The following is a 19,259-nucleotide window of genomic DNA, read 5'->3' as shown; positions in this document are numbered from 1 at the left end:
TAAGACAGGGAAAAATGGGTAGAATTACTGGGTAATGAGATACAACCTTTCACCCCTCCCAATGATCCTAAAGTAGTAAAAATTATAGAGGTAAAGGATTTGAAACAGACCATCGAGATAGAGACTGGGTACGGGGATGCAAATGCCTGGGTTGAATGGGCAAAGTATGCTGTAAAAAGTCTGAACAAGAGCAATTGCTATGCATGTGCCTCCGGTAGGCCAGTGGCCCAGGTGGTTCCCTTTCCGCTCGGGTGGAAGCGAGACAGGAAGGGCATGAAATGTATGATAGCCCTGTATCAGGATGACACTGCATGGAATGATAGGAATTGTACCTCCCTATCTCTGATGTTCCCTCCCTTGGAGGAGAAAGATGCAAAAGTTCCCCCCACATTTTCCGCCGCAGTTGGAAATCACAGGTCATGTGTGCACAGGCGAGGTACGAGTCGGTCGATACATTTGGGGGAGCTGAAATTATGTACAGAGATTAAGAATGTTACCGAAACGGAGAAGGGAGGGAACTACTCAGCATTAAAGGTTCCCCGAGCGGATCTGTGGTGGTACTGTGGAGGAAAAATATTGAGACCCACCCTACCTCCGGATTGGAGAGGGATATGTGCAATTGTACAATTGGCAATTCCATTTACCCTGGCATTTGAGAAGGAAAAGATAGTAGGGAAAAAGGGAAGGGGTAAGAGATTACTGTTAGATACTTCTTTTGATGACAGGATTTATCTCGATTCGGTAGGAGTCCCTAGGGGAGTACCTGAATTCAAAGCTCGTAACCAGATTGCAGCAGGCTTTGAGTCAGCTCTCTTTTGGTGGGTAACAATTAATAAAAATGTAGACTGGATAAATTACATTTTTTATAATCAACAGCGATTTATAAATTATACAAGAGATGCGGTTAAAGGAATATCAGAACAGCTTGATGCGACGAGTAGGATGGCATGGGAAAATAGAATAGCCCTTGATATGATTTTAGCAGAGAAAGGGGGTGTATGTGTGATGTTAGGAGGAAGCTGTTGTACCTTTATTCCTAATAACACTGCGCCTGATGGTTCGATTACTCGGGCCTTACGGGGATTGACTACCTTAGCAGAGGAACTGGCTGAGAATTCAGGAGTAGACACATCTCTCACAGGGTGGCTTGAATCCTGGTTTGGAAAATGGAAGGGGGTGGTGGTTTCTATCCTTACTTCCCTGATAGTAGTAGTCGGGGTATTGGTGGCCAGTGGCTGTTGTATCATACCCTGTATACGAGGGCTCACCCAGAGGCTGATTGAAACAGCCTTGATGAAACGAATGCCCCTGAGGGGAATCAGACAGAGGAACTTTTTCAACTAAATAATAAGGAGATGAGTGAGACTAAGATGGATGAAATCTCTGAAATGATGCTTGCGAATTTTGGGAACAATGTTAAAAAAAAAAGGAGACAAAAATGCAGAAGTTAACAGATAGTAATGAAAAGAAAAAGGGGAAATTGTGGGATATAAATGAATTAATGTTATTTCTGCAAGTATAAATTCTGATACAGAATAGGAATGAGAAAATACATATTCAGCAAAAAGAAAGCATGAGACATGAATACAGAACAATGGTGGATATATGGGCAAACAGGAAAGCATCTGTTTCCCCTCCTCAAGACACAGGAACTAACCCTAATCAAAGAGGTCAAAGTGGCCTCTGGATGGAAATAGATGCTGAGAGAAGAAAAGATATGCCTAATCAATAATGTATAATAGACTGACGTCAAACACACTTATGGGAGTCAGAGATAAGGGTTTGTCACGGACAAAACAGGGTAAACAGAAGTTGTGGGATAGTCTCGCACATCCCCACACAGGCCAACTGCAAGCCCTCCCCCTGCTTCATAGGGCTGCAGCCTGCATTCTCTCATCCTTCCACACTCCTCCACCCCTCCATTTCGGAATGTCAGGCACTGACCAGTGGGGTACCGCACGGATCAGTACTGGGACCGCAGCTTTTTACAATCTATCTTCAGGATATACAAGATGGTATTAGCAATAACATTCGCAAATTTCATCAGCTGGGTGGCAGGGTGAAATGTGATGAGGATGTTAGGAGATTACAGGGTGACCTGGACAAGTTAGGTGAGTGCTCAGATGCATGGCAGATGCACTTTCATGTGGATAAATGGATCCTTATCCACTTTGGTGGCAAGAACAGGAAGGCAGATTACCACCTAAGTGGAATCAATTTAGGTAAAGGGGCAGTACAGAGAGATCTGGGGGTTCTTGTACACCACTCAATGAAGGTAAGCATGCAGGTACAGCAGGTAGTGAAGAAGGCTAATAGCATGCTGGCCTTCATAACAAGAGGGATTGAGTATAGAAGCAAAGAGGTTCTTCTGCAGCTGTACAGGGCCCTGGTGAGACCACACCTGGAGTACTGTGTGCAGTTCTGGTCTCCTAATTTGAGGAGAGACATTCTGGCTATTGAGGGAATGCAGCGTCGGTTCACGAGGTCAATTCCTGGAATGGCGGGATTACCTTACACTGAAAGACTGGAGCGACTGGGCTTGTTTACCCTTGAGTTTAGAAGACTGAGAGGGGATCTGGTTGAGGCATATAAGATGATCAAAGGATTGGACACTCTGGCGGCAGGCAACATGTTTCCGCTGATGGGTGAGTGCCGAAACAGAGGACACAGCTTAAAAATACGGGGTAGACCATTTAGGACAGAGATGAGGAGAAACTTCTTCACCCAGAGAGTGGTGGCTGTGTGGAATGCTCTGCCCCAGAGGGCAGTGGAGGCCCAGTCTCTGGATTCATTTAAGAAAGAGTTGGATAGAGCTCTCAAGGATAGTGGAATCAATGGTTATGGAGATAAGGCAGGAACAGGATACTGATTAAGGATGATCAGCCGTGATCATATTGAATGGTGGTGCAGGCTCGAAGGGCAGAATGGCCAACTCCTGCACCTGTTGTCTATTGTCCGCCTTTCCTGACTGCCACCCGCAGACAGCATGCAGCCCCAATCCCTTTCTTTCCACCTTTCTTGCTGATTTTGGCAGCGCTCCACTCTCCTCCCCTCCGTGTCCCTCCAGCTGCCTTTCAGCCAGCCCTTGCCCCTACTTCCCGAGTGCATTTAGTGTCAGAGCTCAGACATTTTGAAATCATGTCGAAGATATCTTACGTTTTTGTTTGATCTTCACTGTGGTTTCATGTTGCTCAACGCCTTGAGTGTATGCATCCAAAAACAGGGAGATGATACTATAGCGTTTGAATGCTTCCTTAGGAGTAATGTGTAGATGATTTGTTCCAGTATTTCAGGACAGACATAAACGGTTCGGAACCGATTCAGCGCAATTTTCCACCCATATTTCTTTTGCATTTCTGCTTAATTGCTGAAGAAACATTTGCCAGCCTCAGTGTGAATCCATGAGAGTTTCCTGGAGTCAAAGGTGACTAGCTTTAAATGCAAAAGACCACTCAGTGTTCTGACATGTTACAAGTCAGTTCTGGGTTGTGGGGGACTGACAGCAGATTGTGGACAGTTGGATGTGACCCAGCGATGTGGTCTGCTCCTGAACCACACCAGGCCTGGTGTTTCTTCTGTTTCATTCCTGGAGAGGGACAGAGGATTTACATTTCAAGCATCGTGACAAGGCATCAAAGTTGGGAGAGGCAGTACATCAGAGAACAGTTGGCCAAATTTGGCCAATTGGCCAAATTTCCCTCTATCCCCTGCCTCCGCATAACCCTACCATGGGGAACCTTATCAAATGCCTTACTAAAATCCATGTATACTACATCCACTGCTCTACCCTCATCCACATGCTTGGTCACCTCCTCAAAGAATTCAATCAGACTTGTAAGGCAAGACCTACCCTTCACAAATCCGTGCTGGCTGTCCCTAATCAAGCAGTATCTTTCCAGATACTCATAAATCCTATCCCTCAGTACCCTTTCCATTACTTTGCCTACCATCGAAGTAAGACTAACTGGCCTGTAATTCCCGGGGTTATCGCTATTCCCTTTTTTGAACAGGGGCACAACATTCGCCACTCTCCAGTCCCCTGGTACCACCCCCGTTGACACTGAAGACGAAAAGATCATTGCCAACGGTACTGCAATTTCCTCTCTTGCTTCCCACATAATCCTAGGATATATCCCGTCAGGCCCGGGGGACTTGTCTATCCTCAAGTTGTTCAAAATGTCCAACACATCTTCCTTCCTAACAAGTATCTCCTCTAGCTTACCAGTCCGTTTCATACTCTCCTCTTCAACAATACGGTCCCTCTCAAAGGTCCTGATGCTTCGGCAAACTGTTATCCAAACATTTGATTATCTGAAAAAATACACCCTGCCCATGTCGTTCAGATAATCGAGGTTGTCCTGTACACCTAATTCCTGTGAAATGATTCCTTGTTGGAAAGTCTAGGTCCAGGGTTACTGTTTCAAACTGAGTCACTGCCCACTTTAGACAAACAGAAACCTTCTCTCAGAGACGAGTGACTCTTTAGAATTCTAAAGGTGATGTAAGCAGAAGCTGTGCTTCTTTTTAAAAAAAGAAAGGTAGATATTACTGGAAGGTAGATTGTTGATTAACAAGCGGAGGAAACGTTATCCTGGGTAGGTAGGCCTGTGCAGTAATCATTACAGAAAGGCTGAGCAATTTCAAGGTGCAAAGGGCCTGCTCCAAATTTGCAGTTAAACCCATTGGTTTTGACACAGAACAGCATTTGGAGGTGAATTGACTTCATGCCAGGATAGGGCCTCCCCAGCTATTACAAAGCTCTGCCTAATATTAGCATGTGGGCAGATCCCCAGGATTCAAATTATCCAGATTTTACTGTAATCAGATTATATTCTTTCAAATGTTACTTGGCTGTTGTACATCTAATATTGTATTAACCCCACATTTAACATGCAAGACAAAATAACTAAGTTGGTGTGAGTTCACTGCACTGAGATAAATACTGAGGAAATGAACAAAGCAGATGTCAAATTAATAGATTCCATAAATCTTAATTTTATTTAAGCATTTTGTTTGCAGTATAGACAAAAGATTTCAGAAGTTGAATTAAAATATTTTAAACAACTTGGCAACAAAGTTCTAATGGCGCCAAAATTTCCCCCTTAACAGATACAATGAAATGTAATGAGCAAATTAACTTCATCTTTCACAGTAAAGGCTACAAATCAGTACTCAAATTCTCTATCAAAAATGTAATAACTGTTTTAGTTAACTGTAATAGGTATAAGCACCTCAATCCATATCAAACTGGAATAAAACATTTTGGAAATGGAAAGCTATGGAACCTCAGCACTGAAGAATAGAATGTCTTCATTAATAAAGAATGATTGGTCCACAACGAGCTGGCAATCTTTACAGATGTTTTCAATGCCACAGTAATCACTGCCAATAACTTTTAGTTTATAAATAGAACCTTATAATTAATAAATGTGGTGAAATATACCAACCATTTAAACAAACAGATCTGTAATTAAATGGTACCAACCAACCAAGAGCATTCCCCCCATTCCTGGGAAAAATGCCATATCATGTTCCTATGCGTGCTTATCAAAACTCAGAACCCCTGCTACAAGTTAGGCCAAATTTCCAAAAATCAGTAACCATGAACTAAAACAGTGAAGGTATTTTTAACACCTATAATTAATACCCCATCTTCCTGATTATATTTTATGGCCATGCCATTTCTAGTGTCCATACTATCTGCACACACCGTAACAAATTAACAGAAATCATGTATTAAGTGAGACAGGAAAAAAAATACACAAGGTATCATGGGATGTTCACAATACACAAGGAATTATGGTTACTTACAGCAAAAGTGACTGTAACTGAACAAGTAGATTCTATATTGCCTATTCATTTTTAAATGGGGAAAATCATATGAAACAACTGGAGTCGGTGATCCCTGGCGTGCTTAAAGTAGAATGCGCAGTTTTCTCAGCCAATGAATACTTCTACTCATGAAGTAATCCATTATTTCCCCCGTGAGAAACTAGTTTGCTAAAGAATTAAAGCTAAACAAGAATCCTAACATAATATACTAGTCATATTAGGAGTCTGCTCAAATTCCTGACAAGCTGTCTGGGCATACGGTCAACATGAACAAATGAAGAACTTCCGATTCTTTAACGACATCTGATGGAGAGGAAACAAGCAAATAAACTGTTCTAAACATACCAGGGCCCTCACCTAATGAGGCCGGAAACCTTGTCTGTGGAGAATTTTTGGCGTCACTTGTAGAAAACCTATATGTTGTACATTTTTAAACTTGCAAGTGTTATATAATTGTAAACAATAAGCACCAAATTGCTCTACATGCACTTCAATATTACAGCAAGAATGACCTAGCATAACTAAACAGAGAAAAGGGCATCCATGCAAGATTTCCAACTCTTTGTTACAAGGACAGTTACATTTCAAACTTGACACAATTCTATTGTGGTTACATACAGGGCCTACAAAATGGATGAAATGGTGGCAGTGTGAAGTGTGGCCCTTACTAGCCTGAACTAGAGGACAGCCACCATTTACCTTGCACATTTTTTTACGTTTTTTCATCTTTGTTATTCAACTCTGCTGTCTCTGACAATTCTTGACATAACTAGAAAAGACAAAATTGTAATCATTGAACTGGGCACACTGGCGATCGAGGCGCTTGAATCCTTCAATTTTCTGGGGAGAAGAAAATGAATTGCGACATTTGGAATTCTGCAATGAAACAAAAACAACGCATTACAACAAAGGTGGGTCTCACAATTTATAAACTCAAACATCCAGTGAATGCTATACAAAAGTTCCATGGAAAAGAACACAATAGTTGTTGCCACTTTTTATAAAGAGTTTGAAAAATTCCAAAAAATGGATTAGCCTGCAGTAGATTAGGCTGCTCGACTTTTTATTCCTTCAGATGTAAGCACTGCCAATCCCTGAAAACCCAAGATGGCGTGACCTTATTCAACTTCCCCACTTTGCAGTGTAGGTTCCACCGAATATTAGAGTTGTAGGCTCCTGACCCAGCAAGTGAAGGAAGGACAACATCGTTCCAAGTCACAAAGGTTAAAAAAACTTTAAATATGGTTCCAATATGTCTGCAGGCCTTGGCCTAAGTGGCAACAGTCACATCCACAAAGTTCAATTGCAGAAACCTTGGTGAGTTGCTGCAGTTTATCTTTTAACTGGAACATTTAGCTGCCACTGTGCACAAGTAACCCACGGTCTCTTAGATGAGGTTAAAAAGCCTCATTTAGGAAATGAAGACTATTCCAACAGATTCCTGATTTGGACTTTGTAGATGGTGTCCAAGTTTGGGTAGTTCCGATGATCACTGTTTGTTACAGCATCTGTCTTGTTCCTGACAGCTCAGAATTTACAGCTAGTCCAATTCAGTTTCTGGTCAAAGGTATCTCTTGTAATGCTCAGACGAGAATTGAGCGATGGCAATATCACCGAATCTCTTCGGGCAAATGGGCCATTGTCTGGGATCAACTGTTACTTACCACACATGCAACCAAACTGGAATGCTGACCACTTCGTGGAAAGATAGAAACTAAGAACAGAAGATTCAATATGATCACAGCTCATGTGCAATTTCAATGCCATAATTCCACTTTCTCCCTATGTTTTTAAAATCCAAAAAAATTAGCAATCTCTCAAATATAGTTGAGTGCCCCACCTGCACAGACTTGCAGCAAATTCTACAGCTGACCACCCTATGAACGAAATGCCCATAACTTCAGTCCTCAATGACTGCTATTTGAGAACACATTCTTTTGTATATACACACCCTCTGATATATCACTATTTAATTGTCTGCACTTCTGCATTTCACACTGATGTGCATGTCACATTTATCCACATTATATTGTATCTGCCATGTGTTTCCTCCTACACTCAACTTGCTGAGATCACAATGAAGCGTCCTTTCATCTTCACAACTAAATCCCACCTGGTTTTGTTCCCAAACTTAGAAATATTGCAATTGGATCCTTTATCCAAGTCATTTATATGTATTGCCCATAGCTGCAGTCAATGACCTGACCCTTGCAGCACGTTACCGCCTGCCATCTGGAAAAAGACAGATTTATTCCCATCCTGTTTCTGGTCTGTGAACTGTGCCAGTACATTATCCTAATCCACATGCTTTAACGTTGGCCAGTAGCCGATGTGGAACCTTGTCTAAAGCCTTCCTGAAGTCCAAATACACATCCACTGGCTCCCACACATTAATTCTATTAATTACATTGTCAATAAAACTCGAAGATTTGTGAACCATGAATTCCCTTTCTTTCATGGAGAGCTGGTACAATTACTACATTTAAAAGGCACCTGGATGGCTATATGAATAGGAAGGGTTTAGAGGAATACAGGCCAAGTGCTTGAAAATGTAACTAGATTAATTTGGAATATCTGGTCTGCATGGATGAGTTGCACTAAAGGGCTTATTTCCATATTGTAAATCTCTATGACCCTATGACCTTAATCACATGAATGCTTTCCAATTGTTCCAAATGTTATCACCTACCTTATAAGAGTGAGCATTTGCTGCTTAGCAGGCTCATTGATGTAGGTACATAACTTTAGAGTTCTTGTGGCACAGTGCTAGTGTCCTTACCACTGAGCCAGGAGGTCCAAGTTCAAGTCCTACCTACTCCATTAGTAGATAACATGTGTGAGTAGTTAACAAAATATCTAAACTCCAGCATTGCCTCCAATACTGAGGGGAGGCTAACTGCTCCGTAATTCTGTTCTTTCATTTTAAAAAGTATGTAGCTTACAATTGCCACCCTCCAACTCACAGGAATTGCTCCAGAACCTATTTTACCTCAAGGCTGTTTCATTCCGTACTCTGCACTGCAGATTGGCAAGTCCCAGGATTTATCTGTCTTTAGCCCTATAAACATACAGCACTGTTTTTAAAATTGAATTAATGTTGATTTTCTTCAATTCCTCCCCCGCATCATAACTTTGGCTCACTAACATATCTTAGAAATTGGGTCCTTTCTTGTGACAAGGAGCAAAATGGGTTCAATTCTTCGGTCTTTCCTGTTCCGTTATAATTCCCCTCATTCTATCATAGAACCCCTACAGTGTGGAAGCAGGTCATTCTGCCCATTGAGTCCACACCAACTCTCCGAAGAGCATCCCTACCCTATTTCCCCATGGCTAACCTACTTAGCCTGCATATCCTCGGACACTATGGACTAGCATGGCCCATCCACTTAACCTGCACATCTTTGGACTGTGGGAGGAAATCTATGCAGAGATGGGGAGGACGTGAAAACTCCACACACACAGGTGGCCAAGGCTGAAACTGAACCTGGGTCCTTGGCGCTGTAAGACAGCAGCACAACCATCAAGCTACCGTGCCACCCGACTGTAAGGAACTTGCATTTGTCTTTACAAATACCTTTTTCTTTACATTTTTATATAAGTTTTAACTTTTAATACAAGTTTACTCATACTCCAATCCCATATCCCCTGATCCTTCCCTTCCTCTTTTGCTAACTTTAAAACTGCTACCAGTCCTTAGTCTTGTGACTTTTCATGGCAATTGTGTGTCACTTCTTTGATCTCATACTGGTTGAGCCACCTTTCCTTTTTTTGTATTGCTCTGTATAGAGATCGACTGCTTCACTATTTGAGGAGATGCAAATGGAAGCGAACACTCATCATCTGTAAACATGCCCACTACTGATGTTATAAAGAGAATGTCCTTGATCAAACAGCAGCACCTGGGTGCTGAGATGATTAGCCTCTATCAACAAACACTGATTTGGATCCCATTTACTATCCTGAGAAAAAGAACAGGAAATAACCACCATAAGAAATGACATCACCACAGGAAATGACAGCACCAACCTAAGGACACCCAAACAAATAGAAAGCGGGCTACACCACCAGTGCTCCATCTGAGCCTCATGTCGAGTTTCTGCATTTCTAGTCAAGTTGCAACAAACTATGTAGCCATTGTCACATTGCACTTGTTGTAACTTCTATTCTAAATGCTTTTTAAACTCCGATGCTTCTAACAGTATTCGGAAGAAATATTGGCAAATCTTTTTAAAAGTAATCCAGTCCTGAAATATATACATTATTGGGAATGTCAGAAATTAATACTCATTCCCTGTTGTGTGGACTGTAACAGAGCAGACTTTTAAGGACAACAGGCTACTTAAAAGACGTCAGTGAAATAACTGAATATTTACAGCAATCTGATGACTCCTTTGTTACTTAAATATATCATTTTATTTCCTGATTTGAGAGCGATGGTTCAAAATTTGAACCTGCCATGGTCGGGATTTGAGCATAAGTGGTCCAATACACTTGGTCTTCTCTCAATCAAAGATCACCTGAAATATTATCTCTAGTTTCTCCTGGCACAAATACTGCTCTCGCCTGAGGGCTCTAAGCATTTGTCTACTTTATTTCAGAGGTCAACCATATACTCGTTTTACAGAAAAACCTAGAATCTCACCTGATTAACAAAAAGGGTTGTGACAAATTTCCCTGGCTTGAAGACATCTACCACTTTTCTGATTAGGTCATCGTAAGAAGTCTGGGCCAGGTTAGTCTCAAAGCTAACATAGGAGAAGTCTGGCTCTGGGGTGATATGAATTGTCCAGTAAGTTCCCTAAAAAGACAAAGCATTATATGACTCATTTCAGTTAAGTTATAATTACTTTATTAATTCCGTAGAAAAGATTCTAAAGTCAAACATTTCCTCTGCATTATTTGCATATTACATTAGTGGTCCTGAAGTAGCACAAAACAGCCAAGTGAATTTTAAAGTCTGTTCCTTCGCCTACTCCAGATTTCAATAACATATCAGAACCTTCAAATGTTTTCATTTCTCCTTCAGGATTTTGATATATTCATATTGTCAGATGATTGCATTTAAAAATTAATTTCTAAGCAACTGGTAAGCTCATTCAGCTAGGTTGTTAAAAACAGCAATGTATGCTATTAAAAAGATGTTTTATGTACTAAAAGAATCCCACGTGATCCCACAGGAAAATGTATTTAAAGATCTGTCCCATAACTTTGAAGAGAAAGATCCTCATTCCATAAAAACTCAACTCTGGTAGGAGACATTGTAATCCACAATTGTTCTCAACACAGTATGATCTGCAGCCAACAGTAGCCAAGTGTGATTTCCTTTTGCATTCAGGACAGCTATATCCTGTGAGTGCACAGATTACTTTGCAACTATCTTGTCTGCAAGATCAGAAAATATACTGGTCTGAGATGTGAACACCCTTACTTCGAAGTTCACAAAAGCATCATTTCCAAAACAAGGAAAAGAATCTTCATTTGCAATACACTTCAGCTTGAGAGATATGGTAAGTCTCATGTTTAAAGACTGCAACCTGAACAAGCTACATTTGTCTAGGCCATCAAAACTACTCTTAATAGCCGGCATCCCAAAATGATTTTTCAAATGAAATGCTTGTCAAGTGTATAAACCTTGAACAAATTGCATAGCTGATTAAAAAGCTGTCTGAGCACACTTCATTCAGAAAATGTGAAAAGGGCACAGTATTTCACACAATGGACAACTGTCATTGACTCTTACAAAATGATTTCTCTTGGCTAAAAACATTTCATTTGTATTAGTCAGTTAAACTTTGGGTGCTTATAGAATAAGTCAAGGCAAGCTCGTGAGATGCAATGCCTTCTAACTTTGAGACATTTTTATTTGATGATGAGGGAAGGGGAGGGCAGGAGGGAGAAGAGACACAGATAGAAAAAAATTAGAAGTTCAAGATAGGACGCAAACTTACATCCACTTTCATTCCATTCATTGAATACCCACAAGGATCGAACAGTGTGGCATCAATGACTGAACCTGGTATCAGGTCACGAATTCCACTCATCTTAAAAAAAAACACCATGTTTCAGCTTCCAGAGATTAAAAAAAATGTTTTTAACCTTTAAAGTTTATTTCATACATACTCGAGTGACATCATTTACAGCAACACCATCTTTCATGAAGAACTGGTCCATGACAACTGGATCAAGCTCGCTCATCAGAACCTCAAGTGTCTGATCCGGCTGTTTGATCCCACTATCCTCTGGCATATCCAGAGTGTAAAGATACCTAGATCAAACATCAATGACAATATTTGAATGAAACTTTACATTAAAAATTCATAATTGGTAAGCATTCAGCAAAATGCACTTCTACAGAACTCAACTATGAGACCTATCACTTAGAACAGAACAACTGCTTAAGACTTGTAAACAGAACCATGTGGGAATATGATTATGATTTGAGCTTAAGGCTGACTTTCAGTGTCTGAAATACAAAAAAGTTGTCATTCTGAAGTACAACACAATTGCACCAACCTGGACACAGCCAAAGTCATCTGTAACTAACCTAACTTCACAATAAGCTGGGACAGAGAGTTGGTAAAGTCATACGTGACTTATTGTCTTGTTCTCTTTCCTTTGTTCTGATGGCATTTTCCTGAAACTTCTCCAAAACAATGGTTAAAAGGTCAAATCAGAGCACTGAATTAATTGGATCCATGTCCATAAAAATTTGCAGGAAGATTTCAGCTTACCAGCAATCAGAATTCATACGTCCCATGCAATAGGCCGCCCCATCTGGAGTGAATAAATGCTCACGGTTAGAGACCAATATGCTACAATAATTTCAGTTTCCAAGTCAAGCACCATCTTTTTGAATTGACTTGTAAAACAAGATTGATAGGTGGCCACAGATAACAAACTTTTAATGTTTTGATACAGGTAGGCAACTGAACAGACTATAGCAGTTTTGACATATCCAAATTCTCCTGAAAAAATACTCAGGATACTGGGTGAAATGTGATTAGACAATCATCTGTTGTGTTCAAATAAGTTAGATCTTCATTCCAGCCACTGCTGGCTGCAACAACCAAACATGAGCTCATTTCTATTGGTTATGGCTTTCTGCTGCTCCAACGCCATGACCACCAGTGTCCCTCACTACCTATCTCCCACCTACATGTGGCCCTTAAACACTGAAATAGTAACATGTTTTCCCCTTGTACGCTGACAATATCCAGTTCTACTTCACTCAACTCTTCCCGAATTACTAACTGCATGTGTAACATCCACTATTAAACTGAGAAATTTCCAATTAAATGTCATTGTCTTCACTGTCGATTCTACATCCCAATCTCCTGAATCTGTTACATAAATGCTACCCTTGAATAATGCTACCCCCTCCAAATTGCTTCCAATTTTTTTTTTGAATGTCACTATTCTTCAACTTCAGCACACAATCTGGCATCCTGCAGCCTCATCTCTAACAGCTGGCACATTATATTTATTTGCTTCAATGTTTATCATCAATATGTCTACTCTGTTACAAGTGATATACACCTACAGATGCAGTCTTTAGATCAGTCTTTTTGTTATCGAAGTAATATTGAGTCTCGATTGCTGAATTATTCCTCAGTTCACTTTTCTCTACCATTCACTTCCCCTCGTTTTCAACTACTTTGGGGAGACAGGACGCTAATGTGCAGAGTGCTTCATGGAACACCCCTGGAAAACATCGATTTTCCTGCTCCTCAGATGCTGCCTGACCTGCTGTGCTTTTCCTGCACCACTCTTCAACCTTGCTTCACATATGTTCAAATTTGCAAACAGATTCAGCACTGAAGATTTTATTAGCTTCAATAATTTCTGAGTTGAACTTACTTGGGAACACCATATCCAGAAATTCTACCTCCTCCTGAAAGTTCCTATGTGGGTATTCCTGATGTGCTGGCTTCACAAAGTTTTTGCGGGAATAGAAGAAATCCTGTATTTAAGTTACACGCACAGATTTCAATTAGGTGGATTTAGAGCTTTTACAACACAAGTAGTGACTCTTAAAATTAGCTGCTAAATGTTCAACAAATGGTGAAGACAAGACATATGGTGTTACTTCCTAACAATGTGCTAGTGTCAGTTTTCTTTTAAAATGTTTGGCTGCAGTCAGGAAGTTCCAGAGATTGACAGAAGCCAATTTGTGCAGATGTGATTTAAGGATTATGAAACTCTGAATTGTGAAGTATGTCAATTATACTATGCTGCATGCCAAACACACTATTAGAACGAAATCATTATAACAGATATCATTTCATCCCCTGTATATACATTACAATCGTTTGCATTTCAGTTTCTTGTGCCACCACTCTAACTTTCACTAGTTCACTTGTTAGCTATACCCATTACAACAGTTGAATGTTCCTCCTGCAGAATATGGGAGGTAAGGGTGTCCCTGCTGACTACATCTGCAGGAAGTGCACCCAACTTCAGCTCCTCGAAAACCGCGTTAGGGAACTGGAGCTAGAGCTGGATGAACTTTGGATCATTCAGGAGGCAGAGGGGGTTATTGAGAGGAGTTACAGGGAGGTAGTCACTCCTCAGGTACAAGAAAAAGGCAGATGGGTTACAGTCAGGGGACAGAAAGGGAACCAGCAGGCAGTGCAGGGATCCCCTGTGGCCATTCCCCTCAACAATAAGGATACCGTTTTGAGGGGGGACGACTTACCGGGGAAAGCTGTGGGGCACAGGGTTCATGCACAGAGTCTGTCCCTGCTGCCCAGAAGGGAAGGGGGAAGAGGAGCAGAGCAGTAGTCATTGGGGACTCCATAGTTAGGGGGACAGATAGGAGGTTCTGTGGGGACAAGAGAGACTCACGGTTGGTGTGTTGCCTCCCAGGTGCCAGGGTTCGGGGATCCTTAAGGGGGAGGGGGAGCAGCCCCAAGTCGTGGTCCACATATGCAGGAAGAGAGATGGGGATTTAAGGCAGAAATTCAGGGAGCTAGGATGGAAGCTTAAGAGTTAGGACGAACAGAGTTGTCGTCTCTGGTTTGTTGCCCATGCCACATGCTAGTAAAGCGAGGAATAGGGAGAGAGAGGAGTTGAACACGTGGCTACAGGGATGGTGCAGGAGGGAGGGTTTTGGATTCTTAGATAATTGGGGCTCTTTCTGGGATAGGTGGGACCTCTACAAGCAGGATGGTCTTTATCTGAATCAGAGAGGTACCAATATCCTGGGGGGGAAATTCACGAAGGCTATATTGGGGTGGGTTTAAACTAATCCAGCAGGGGAATGGGAACCAAAATTGTAGTTCGAGTATAGAAAAGGTTGAGGTCCAAAATCAATTTTCAGGGATGCAGGATGGCACCGGCAAGCAAGAATTGGTTTGAAGTGTGTCTACTTCAACGCCAAGAGCATCAGAAATAAGGTGGGTGAACTTGCAGCATGGGTTGGTACCTGGGATTTTGATGTTGTGGCCTTTTTGGAGACTTGGATAGAGCAGGGACAGGAATGGTTGTTGCAGGTTCCAGGATTTGGATATTTCAGTAAGAACAGAGAAGATGGTAAGAGGGGGGGGAAAGATGTGGCATTGTTGGTCAAGGACAGTTTTGCAGTTGCAGAAAGGATGTTTGGGGACTCGTCAATTGAGGTAGTATGGGCTGAGGTTAGAAACAGGAAAGGAGACGTCACCCTGTTGGGAGTTTTCTATAGGCCTCCGAATAGTTCCAGAGATGTAGAGGAAGGGATTGCAAAGATGATTCGCGATAGGAGTGAGGGAGACAGGGTAGTTGTCATGGGGGACTTCAACTTTCCAAATATTGACTGGGAACACTATAGTACGAGTACTATAGATGGGTCAGTTTTTGTCCAGAGTGCGGAGGGCTTCCTGACACAGTATATAGACAGGCCAACAAGGGGCGAAGCCACATTAGATTTGGTATTGGGTAATGAGCCCGGCCAGGTGTTAGACTTGGAAGTAGGTGAGCACTTTGGTGTCAGCGATCACAATTCTGTTATGTTTAATTTAATGATAGAAAGGGATAGATATATACCACTGGGCAAGATTGTCTGACAATCACCTGATGAAGGAGCGTCGCTCCGAAAGCTAGTGTGCTTCCAATTATAGACCAGTGAGCCTTTCTTCAGTTATTGGTAAAGTGTTGGAAAAGGTTATAAGAGATAGGATTTATAATCATCTAGAAAAGAATAATTTGATTAGGGATAGTCAGCACAGTTTTGTGAAGGGTAGGTCGTGCCTCACAAACCTTATTGAGTTCTTTGAGAAGGTGACCAAACAGGTAGATGAGAGTAAACTGGTCGATGTGGCATATATGGATTTTGACAAGGCATTCGATAAGGTTCCCCACAGTAGGCTATTGTACAAAATGCGGAGGAATGGGATTGTGGGAGATAAAACAGTTTGGATCAGTAATTGGCTTGCTGAAAGACACAGGGTGGTGGTTGATGGGAAATGTTCATCTTGGAGTCCAGTTACTAGTGGTGTACCGCAAGGGTTGGTGTTGGGTCCACTGCTGTTCGTCATTTTTATAAATGACCTGGATGAGGGCGTAGAAGGGTGGGTTAGTAAATTTGCAGACAACACTAAGGTCGGTGGAGTTGTGGATAGTGACGAAGGATGTTGTAGGTTACAGAGAGACATAGATAAGCTGCAGAGGTGGGCTGAGGGGTGGCAAATGGAGTTTAATGCAGACAAGTGTGAGGTGATTCCTTTTGTCGGAGTAACCGGAATGCAAAGTACTGGGCTAATGGTAAGATTCTTGGTAGTGTAGATGAGCAGAGAGATCTCTGTGACCAGGTACACAGATCCTTGAAAGTCGCCACCCAGGATGACAGGGTCATTAAGAAGGCATAGAGTGTTTTAGCTTTTATTAATAGAGGGATCGAGTCCTGGAACCATGAGGTTATGCTACAGCTGTACAAAACTTTGATGCGGCCGCAACTGGAGTATTGTGTACAGTTCTGGTCACCACATTATAAGGAGGACGTGGAAGCTTTGGAAAGGGTGCAGAGGAGATTTACTAGAATGTTGCCTGGTATGGAGGGGAGGTCTTACGAGGAAAGGCTGAGGGACTTGCGGCTGTTTTCGTTGGAGAGAACAAGGTTGAGAGGTGACTTAATAGAGACATACAAGATATCAGAGGGTTAGATAGGGTGGACAGGCCTTTTTCTAAGTATGGTGACAGCGAGCACAAAGGGGCATAGCTTTAAATTGAGGGGTGATAGATATAGGACAGATGTCAGAGAGTAGTAAGGGTATGGAACGCTTTGCCTGCAACGGTAGTAGATTCACCAACTTTAAGTGCACTTAAGTCGTCATTGGACAAGAATATGGACATACATGGAATAGTGTAGGTGGGATGGGCTTCAGATTGGTATGACTGGTCGGCGCAACATTGAGGGCCGAAGGGCCTGTACTGCGCTGTAATGTTCTATGTTCAAATGTGGATTACGTGCAAGACCTACAAAAAAATGTCAAAGTTACCTGAATGGAATCAAAGCCGCAGTACTCACGAGCAAGTTCCAACAGGGGTTCCAGTGCTTGCAGTAAGAGGGTGGTACCGCATGTCTTCAAAATGAAACGTCTCTTGGAGACAAACATGCTACTCTCACTGTAAAACAGACAAAATTAAAAAATTAAAGATGATCTCCCACATCTCAACTTTTAGAGTTCTTTGGCAATTTAAACAAACTTTTAAAACAGGATATTGTTCACCATCTTCATTACCACCTGAGCGTCATACAAAGCTACCACCTAGAAAGAACTTTCGAAAGCTGATTGGAGGCAGATGTTCACAGGTAAAGGGACGGCTGGAAAATGGGAAGCCTTCAGAAATGAGAGAACAAGAATCCAGAGAAAGTATATTCCTATCAGGGTGAAAGGGAAGGCTGGTAGGTATAGGGAATACTGGATGATTAAAGAAATTGAGGGTTTGGTTAAGAAAAAGAAGGAAGCACATGTCAGGTATAGACAGGATAGATCGAGTGAATCCTTAGAAGAGTATAAAGGAAGGAGGAAATCAGGAGGGCAAAAAGGGGACATGAGATAACGTTGGCAAATAGAATTAAGGACAATCCAGAGGGTTTTTACAAATATACTAAGGACAAAAGGGTAACTAGAGAGAGAATAGGGCCCCTCAAAGATCAGCAAGGCAGCCTTTGTGTGGAACCACAGAAAATGGGGGAGATACTAAATGAATGTTTTGCATCAGTGTTTACTGTGGAAAAGGATATGGAAGATATAGACTGTAGGGAAACAGATGGTGACATCTTGCAAAATATCCAGATTACAGAGGAGGAAGTGCTGGATGTCTTGAAACGGTTAAAGGTAGATAAATCCCCAGAACCTGGTCAGGTGTACCCAAGAACTCTGTGGGAAGCTAGACAAGTGATTGCTGGGCTTCTTGCCGAGATATTTGAATCATCGATAGTCACAGGTGAGGTGCCGGAAGACTGGAGGTTGGCAAACGTGGTGCCACTGTTTAAGAAGGGCGGTAAGGACAAGCCAGGGAACTATAGATCAGTGAGCCTGACCTCGGTGGGCAAATTGTTGGAGGGAATCCTGAGGGACAGGATGTACATGTATTTGGAAAGACAAGGACTGAATAGGGATAGTCAACATGGCTTTGTGCATGGGAAATCATGTCACACAAACTTGATTGAGTTTTTTGAAGTAACAAAGAGGAATGGTGAGGGCAGAGCGGTAGACGTGGTCTATATGGACTTCAGTAAGGCGTTCGACAAGGTTCCCCATGGGAGACTGATTAGCAAGGTTAGATCTCACGGAATAAAGGTAGAACTAGCCATTTGGATACAGAACTGGCTCAAAGGTAGAAGACAGAGGGTGGTAGTGGAGGGTTGTTTTTCAGACTGGAGACCTGTGACCAGTGGAGTGCCACAAGGATCGGTGCTGGGTCCTCTACTTTTTGTCATTTACATAAATGATTGGGATGCGAGCATAAGAGGTACAGTTAGTAAGTTTGCAGATGACACCAAAATTGGAGGTGTAGTGGACAGCAAAGAGGGTTACCTCAGATTACAACAGGATCTGGACAAGATGGGCCAATGAGCTGAGAAGTGGCAGATGGAGTTTAATTCAGATAAATGAGAGGTGCTGCATTTTGGGAAAGCAAATCTTAGCTGGACTTATACACTTAATGGTAAGGTCCTAGGGAGTATTGCTGAACAAAGAGACCTTGGAGTGCAGGTTCATAGCTCCATGAAAGTGGAGTCACAGGTAGATAGGATAGTGAAGGCGGCGTTTGGTATGCTTTCCTTTATTGGTGAGAGTATTGAATACAGGAGTTGGGAGGTCATGTTGCGGCTGTACAGGACATTGGTTAGGCCACTGTTGGAATATTGCCTGCAATTCTGGTCTCCTTCATATCAGAAAGATGTTGTGAAACTTGAAAGGGTTCAGAAAAGATTTAGATTAGATTAG

General features: G+C 41.9%; 1 protein-coding gene across 2 annotated transcripts in view; it reads right to left on the bottom strand.

Moving 5' to 3' along the window:
- Positions 1-4,975: 4,975 nt before the first annotated feature.
- The window catches only part of LOC148150890 (S-adenosylmethionine decarboxylase proenzyme-like), a 32,477-nt gene continuing 18,193 nt past the window's right edge, over positions 4,976-19,259 (bottom strand). For both annotated transcript variants that reach the window (XM_087983128.1, XM_087983132.1), the window contains exons 3-9: positions 17,304-17,430; positions 13,690-13,792; positions 12,564-12,606; positions 11,953-12,097; positions 11,781-11,873; positions 10,475-10,630; positions 4,976-6,708 (exon numbers count right to left, since the gene is read on the bottom strand). In XM_087983128.1, the coding sequence (XP_087839254.1) occupies positions 6,568-6,708; positions 10,475-10,630; positions 11,781-11,873; positions 11,953-12,097; positions 12,564-12,606; positions 13,690-13,792; positions 17,304-17,430 (808 nt within the window). In that variant the 3' untranslated portion in view covers positions 4,976-6,567. The remainder of the gene's footprint in view (positions 6,709-10,474; positions 10,631-11,780; positions 11,874-11,952; positions 12,098-12,563; positions 12,607-13,689; positions 13,793-17,303; positions 17,431-19,259) is intronic.

Source organism: Chiloscyllium plagiosum, unplaced genomic scaffold (assembly GCF_037043375.1).
Source record: "Chiloscyllium plagiosum isolate Xiang-an unplaced genomic scaffold, Cpla_swu_hap1 HiC_scaffold_3, whole genome shotgun sequence".
In the NCBI taxonomy this organism is placed as follows: Eukaryota; Metazoa; Chordata; class Chondrichthyes; order Orectolobiformes; family Hemiscylliidae; genus Chiloscyllium; species Chiloscyllium plagiosum.
Note: the sequence above shows the minus strand (reverse complement) of the source record. Positions and strands in the feature narration are given on the sequence as shown.